The sequence below is a fragment of the Plasmodium gaboni genome, chromosome 7, assembly GCF_001602025.1.
Source record: "Plasmodium gaboni strain SY75 chromosome 7, whole genome shotgun sequence".
Taxonomy (NCBI): Eukaryota; Apicomplexa; class Aconoidasida; order Haemosporida; family Plasmodiidae; genus Plasmodium; species Plasmodium gaboni.
Genome location: NC_031487.1, coordinates 498,373 through 505,872, shown reverse-complemented (window position 1 = coordinate 505,872; position 7,500 = coordinate 498,373). Strand labels below are relative to the sequence as shown.

Here is a 7,500-nt window from a genome sequence, read left to right as displayed (position 1 = left end):
TTGTATCAGGTGGAGAAGATGGATTTGCAAGAATTTATCATTTCGACAATGATTATTTTATAGGTAAATATGATTAATATTTTTTTTTTTAAACAAAAATTATTATATCCTCATTTTTTTTTATAATATAACTCACAATGAATTAATAAAATAACATAATTCACACGACGACACATAAATATATATATATATATATATATATATATATATATATGTACATATAATTTTTATAATTTATATTATTTATTTTTTTATTTTTAAGTAAAAATTATTGAAAAAAAAAATATATAAAATCAAACAAACAAATAAATAAACAAATAAACTAAAAAAAAAAAAAAAAATTTTTAAATATTATTTTGAATTGTTTTATGTATATTTTTTAAAAATAATGAAAATGTACCAAGACATAGACAAATAAATAAATAAATAAAAATGAATAAATATAAATATATATATATATATATATATATTATTTTTATATAATAGTATACCTAATTCATTTTATCAACATGGGGAAAAAAAAAAAAATAAAATAAAAAAATAACGTTTATGCTGACACAAAAAAATGTTTTCTGTATATATATATATATATATATATATATATCCTCATTTGACAATAATATTATGTGCAATTTTTTTTTTTTTTTTTATTTTATTTTATTTTTTTTTTTTCAATCATCATATATGGAAAGAAATTGCTGGACTGAAGTGCCCCTTTTATAGTTTTGAAAATATTTTGCCGGCTTCGAATATTTTGTGCTATCTCTTTTAATTATAATATCCTTCTTATACTTATAATCATTTATCAAGTAATTTATACTTTCCTCTATTTTCTTTTCTTTATTGTAATCATTTGTAGACATTTCATTTTTATAAATATTGTTTCGTTGTATTTTTATAAGTTCTAATTTGTTTATATCAAAAAGGACTGGCTGCTTGATAATTGGATCATGACAAAGAATTATGAATCCAGAATTTTTCATACAACTAAAATATTTATCATAATCAATATTTTCTTCGCATTTTATATTTTTATTTGTTCTTTTATTTTTCATGTGAACCAATTTAATATATCTATCCACCTTTCTTATAACCCTTTCGTGAAATAAATAATGTCTTACATTTATATTATCATAAAATTTATTCAATACAATTAAAAAATCTAACATTTTTCTTCCTCTCCTTGATAAAATTACATTCCACATAGGCAAAAACAACCTAAGTAATTCTTCATCAAATTCTTGTTCATTCAATAGGTTAATAAATGGTTTATATAAATTATTTTGATTGTTCATATTTATATTACTTTTTATAATATCCTTACTATTTGAAAAGCTTATAGAATTTTTTTTTTTTTTTTTTTTATTTATATGTTTTATATTGCATAAATTCTTGTAATTATTTTTTGCACTCTTATAAAAATATATTAAAATTATATAGTATAACATCAGAGGTTCAAATAAGGACACACTCTTCAATATAAAATTTAAGTAGGTTACACATTTTGTCATATCCTTTTTAATACATAATAAATAAAAACAATAATGATAAATTTTATTTTTTGTCATATTTTTAATGGTCAACATATAATCTGTATGGTTGCATAGAAATAATGAATATATATTATTTAACAACTTATCATCATTATATTTGTTATTATATATAAATATTGTTATAAACATTATATAGTCAACATAAGAAGAAAAATTCAATAATGAAAATTTATATGTTTCTATATCGTCACATAAACGATTACATATATATCCCAAAATAGATGGGTGCACAAACAATTGCTCTTTATTTAAAATTTCACATAAAAAAAACATTTCCTTGTAAGACATATTTTTTATTATATCTTCATATGATATTAATAAAGTACATAATCCTTTTAACAAATTTTTATTATTCACAAAAAATTTGTCATCATTATCATTTTTAAAAAAAATTTCTTTTTTTTTTTTTTTTTTATATATCGCACCATCCATTTCTTCTACTAAATTGCAGTTCATATAATCATTCTCATAATTTTTACAAATTAAATGAAACAACAGAGTAGCGTTTTCTAACGAAAATTTATGTATGTTATATAAAAATATATGCAAAAATGGAATGTTACCATAATAATTTTGTTCATTCAACACTTGAGCTATTTTTAATAAACAACCTATATCATAAGTTGTTAAAAAAGTGTCCTTTAACTGATACTCATATATACTTATTTTATCTTTCAAAAATATTTGATCTAACTCGTTCAAACTATTTAAATAATATATAATTTCTGAACATTCATGCAGAGTTAAATCCATGGAAAGATCCACCAAAATTATGCTAATTCTATTTGCAACTTTTTTTATACAAGGATATATCTCATAATAACTCACAATATATTTAAGGATACTCAAAATGTTTTTTCCATTCAATTCTATATATTTATCATAGTCAATAAGGGAATGGTCTATTTTTTTAGAGGCTTTCATTTTTCTCTTAATAAATGATTCTGAATGTTCATGTTTTTTTTCCGAAGGGTTATCCGAAAAAAAAGAATTTTTTTTTTGGCTATTTTGTACATATGAATATTTTTCATTTTGGCTATTTTGTACATATGAATATTTTTCATTTTGGCTATTTTGTACATATGAATATTTTTCATTTTGTTTATCTTTTTCATGGTGATATATTTCACTTTGTTTATCTTTTTCATGTTGATATATTTCACTTTGTTTATCTTTTTCATGTGAATATATTTCACTTTGTTTATCTTTTCCATGTTGATATATTTTATGTTTTCTTTTTTGAGCATATGTTATATTTCTTTGATTCACTTTATGTATGTCAAAAATGTAGAGGAGGAATTCATTCCAGAATTCTACGAAAGGGTTTTGTTTCAATGAGAAGTAGGAGAGTGCGGCACAAACTAAACCAATATCATTGAAAGAAAAATAGTTGATTTTATCAATACAGAATTTATTTAAAAGTTCAATAAAATTTTTTTGTGAATAATAAATATGATGTGCATAATTTTGTTTGACAAAAAGAATATGGTTTATATTGTATAGTTGACAATCTTTGATATGAATATTATTATAATTATTACTATTATTATTACTACTATTATTACTATTATTATTATTACTATTATTATTATTATTATTATTATTATTGTTGTGTTCATTTGTTTGGTTATTATTTAATATTTGGTTTAAATCACGATATGTATTTTTTACTAAAATATAGAATATATATAGGAAATGTCTTGGTTCCATATTTTCAAAAAAAGCATTAATATATGAATATAGAAAATTAGAAAAGGTGCTATTTCTTTTATTCATAACTTGTAAAGCAATAGATAATAAATATACATTAATATGATCATAACATTTGTTATAAAAAAGAATATTTTTTTTATTGTTCTTAATGTATGTAAGAGATTTCGAAGAATTGGTGGACAAAGAAGTATCATTTTGATTATCTATATTAACTAAATTAAATTTAAAAATCATATTTTTTATTCTATTCCAAATATATTCATGTGTTATTTTCTTTTTTATAATTTTATTCAATAATTTGTTTATATCTTTTTCATTCATATATGCTTCATCTTTCTTAAATAAATAACTTCCTAAACGAATTCGATCTTTATCTATTTGTTTATCACATCGGTGTATTAAACTTTTATACTTTATATAAATATCATTCTTTTCATTGTATTTGTATACATCGATTTTTTTTTTTATGGAATCTTTCAAAATTTTCAATTCATTTTTGCATTTGGTCATAATATATATCACTGTTGACACACAAAAAAAAAAAAATAAATAAATAAATAAATATATATATATATATATATATATAATGAAATATTTGAAATAATGAAAGAATTATATGATATACTTTATCACAAGTATTACCAAAAAAAAAAAAAAAAATTAATTAAAAACATTTTTGTTGATTTATAGAATAAGGCATTATATTTTATCTACATTTATAATTATAATATATTATATACATTAAATTAAATGATTTAAATAAATCGGAACAAAAAGGAATATTATAGAAAAATAATTATTTTATATATGATACAGTTAAAAAAAAAAAAGTTATTAACCAAAAAATGAGATATTATAGAAAAAAAAAATATATATATATATAAAATGAAAAATTAAAAATAAAGAATGCACATAGATATATAATATATGTATAAATAAAACTTATATGAACAACTAAAAAAATATATATATATATATATATATATGAATGAAATATTATATATATGTGTGATGAATAAATATAAATAAGCTAACAAATTATTTAACAAATGTTAAACAAATAAAAATAAAATAAAATAAAATACTTAAAAGAAAAAAATAGCAAGATATTTATATAAAAAGAAACAAAACAATTACAAACTATTTAATTTAAAATATATATATATATATATATATATATATATATATATATATATATTTATTTATTTATTTATTTTTAATTTTATTTAACATAAATGATGTTGAGGCAATTTGTTGTGCCAAATATTTGATTTCCTCTGGTGTGTTATAAAAATATATAGATATTCTTGATGTATCTGGAACTTTTAAATAATATTTATGTAGTAAGGAAGCACAATGATGACCTGCTCTTATACATATATTTTTAAAATCTAAAAAAGTAATCAAATCAAAAGAAGAGAATTTATTTGACCACAATGGTAATATACCAATTTTTTTTAGACGATATTTTCTTGTGTCATGTGTATATATTTTAAACATATCATCTTCTGAATGAAGATATTCTGTTTGTTTAGACTGTGTTATATTATGATCATTTATATAATTGGGGTCATTGTTGTTATATATGTTTATTTGATCCTGTTTTTGCATATTCAATTTGTTATTAAAATTTTCTTTATTGTATGATATGTTTAGATTAGGTAATTGAACAAAATGATTTTTGAAATATTCTTTCATATAATATATTAACAAATCATATAAATACATTTCATATTGATATACATAGTGCCAATTAATTTTTTTTAAAAATTCAAGGGATATGCCCATAGATAATATTCCAGCAATGTTTTGTGTTCCTGATTCTAATAATTCTGATAAAGATGTAACAAATTTTGATTTATATTTACAAACATCAGTTATTATATTACTACCATATAACAATGGCTTAAATTTATATTTTGATGATATTTCTTTATTTATAAAAATAAAACCTGTACCTAGTGACGCACAGAATTTATGACCAGATGTTATTAATATATCTGGACAAGATTTATTTTTTTTCATTTTCTTTATATCATATTTTATATGAGCAAAACTTTGAGATGCATCTATTATTATAATTATATTAGGATTTACTTTTTTTATTTTTTTTATTATTTTTTCAATATTTTGGATATTACCAATTACATTAGATGCATGACATATAGATATTACTTTTGTATTTTCATTAATATTACTAATTAATTTTTTTATATTTATATAACCACTTTTATTTAAAGAAATATATTTTATTTTACCTTTCTTTTCTTTATTTATATATTCTTGCCATGGAACTATATTTGAATGATGTTCTAAGTATGATAAATATATTTCATCTTCTTCTCTTTTAATTATTTCATCCATTATCATTTTACATACAATATTTAAACCATATGTACTTCCATTAGTAAAAATTATATTATCATTTTTCTCACAATTTATATACTCTCTTATGGTCTCTCTTACATTTTCATAATTCTTTGTGGCATTCTGACTTAGCTTGTAAATCCCTCGATGAATATTAGAGTTCTCCTTCTTATAAAACTCACTCATTTTCTTAAAAAAAAAAAAAAAAAAAAAAAAAAAAAAAAAAAAAAATATATATATATATATATATATATATCATATTCATATGTGTTAAGATAAAGGAGTTCATAGAAACCTAACATATCAATTCTCCTTTCTTTCATAAAGACAAAATAAAATATAAACATTTATTCATCATATTAAAATATATATATATATATTCATGGTATTACTTCTTCATTTTATTACCTCTATCACACAACTAGGTTTGTGAGTTGTAGCTGCGCTGTCAAAATATATCAACGAATTATTTTCCTTAAAAAAAGGAAAATGTTCTCTTACATTTTTAAAATAATCTATTATATGATTATCTATATATGGCTTTTCATCTTTTGTCAATCTTAACTTTATATTAGGACTCTTTCTTATCGATTTCACAATATACATAGAACGATTATCATTATTTCTTATATAGCAAAAAGAAAAAGGAAGAAATATAAAAAATAAATACATGTAGAGACATCTATGGCCTCTTAACATAGTTATATTTATATAAATATATAAATATATATATATATATATATTTATATATATATAATTACTATATACCTTTATTATTATTTTGTTATTTTTTTTTTTTTTAATTAATTGGGGATGACATAATAGAAAATATTTATAAAGCATAAAAAATAAAGAAAAAAAAAAAAAAAAAAAAATATTTATATATAAATATTTTGTGTATATTAAAATAAATAAATAAAAACAAAGCAGGAACAAATTAAAACATATAAAAAAAAAGAAAAAGGTAATATATATATATATTATATATATATATTATATATATATATTATCACAAAGTGGGAATTATTTTCACTTGAAAAAAATTATATATATATAATATATATATATATATATATATATATATTTATATATGTGTGTTTTTAAAAAAATTGCTCACATATAATTTTATGTTGATTCTTTTATTTTTTTGTGACTTATTCTTCATTTTTTATTTTTTTTTTTTATGACTCGCTAAATTCCTTTGCTTGTCGCAAACAATATTCCAAATTTTTAAAAAAACAAAACGACCAGAATATTTTTATCCTCTTTAAATATTTGTTAATTAATTTTTTGAATTTAACGTCGACATTTTTATTAAATGCAAAGACGTGATGGGTATTACCAACAACCTAAATGAAAATATATAAATGGATGTATATTTTTGTGGGATATTAAATGGGGACCAAAAAAAAAAAAAAAATAAATAAATAAATAAATATATATATATATATATAAATATATATTTATATATATTATTTTTTTTATATTTTATATTTACCAGATCTGGTTTTTCTTTTATTTTTAAAATATTTTGAAGGAAGTAATTTATTTCATTAGTTGATAAGGTGTGGTCACATTCTGTGCTTAAAAATCTTAAGCTGTTAAAAGGATTATTTTTTAAGAACAATACATACATATATATTATATATATATATATGTGCATGTATGTGATGTAAATATTTATAATTATATATAATTCTTTATAATTTTATTATTTTATTTTTACCGTGTTTGAAAAATATCCTTATCATCCTCCTCTTCTCTTGGAATACAATTGGGGAATATATTACTATCATATAAAAGTGAAATGATTTTGTGTTTTTCATTCTTTTTAACTAACAGTAGTGATTCCTACAAAAAATAAAAA

At 18.9% G+C, this 7,500-nt stretch overlaps 4 protein-coding genes across 4 annotated transcripts in view; 1 reads left to right on the top strand and 3 right to left on the bottom strand.

The window, feature by feature from the left end:
• PGSY75_0716800 (putative eukaryotic translation initiation factor 3 37.28 kDa subunit) overlaps positions 1–77 on the top strand; it is a gene marked incomplete at both ends in the record, with an annotated part of 1,261 nt that extends 1,184 nt beyond the window's left edge. The window contains one exon of the mRNA XM_018785009.1: positions 1–77. This exon is cut by the window's left edge and continues 771 nt beyond it. Coding sequence (XP_018642510.1) covers positions 1–77 — 77 coding nt within the window.
• A 594-nt stretch (positions 78–671) lies between these two features.
• Positions 672–3,776, bottom strand: PGSY75_0716700 (hypothetical protein; the record flags this gene model as incomplete). The annotated part of the gene is made up of 1 exon (XM_018785008.1): positions 672–3,776. One exon carries the CDS (start codon positions 3,774–3,776, stop codon positions 672–674), a length of 3,105 nt encoding a protein of 1,034 aa, XP_018642509.1.
• A 696-nt stretch (positions 3,777–4,472) lies between these two features.
• On the bottom strand, positions 4,473–6,332 carry PGSY75_0716600 (cysteine desulfurase; the record flags this gene model as incomplete). The annotated part of the gene is made up of 2 exons (XM_018785007.1): positions 4,473–5,822; positions 6,042–6,332. 2 exons carry the CDS (start codon positions 6,330–6,332, stop codon positions 4,473–4,475), a joined length of 1,641 nt encoding a protein of 546 aa, XP_018642508.1.
• A 482-nt stretch (positions 6,333–6,814) lies between these two features.
• The window catches only part of PGSY75_0716500 (hypothetical protein), a gene marked incomplete at both ends in the record, with an annotated part of 2,869 nt that continues 2,183 nt past the window's right edge, over positions 6,815–7,500 (bottom strand). Inside the window, 3 exons of the mRNA XM_018785006.1 lie at positions 6,815–6,982; positions 7,132–7,231; positions 7,360–7,484. Coding sequence (XP_018642507.1) covers positions 6,815–6,982; positions 7,132–7,231; positions 7,360–7,484 — 393 coding nt within the window. The remainder of the gene's footprint in view (positions 6,983–7,131; positions 7,232–7,359; positions 7,485–7,500) is intronic.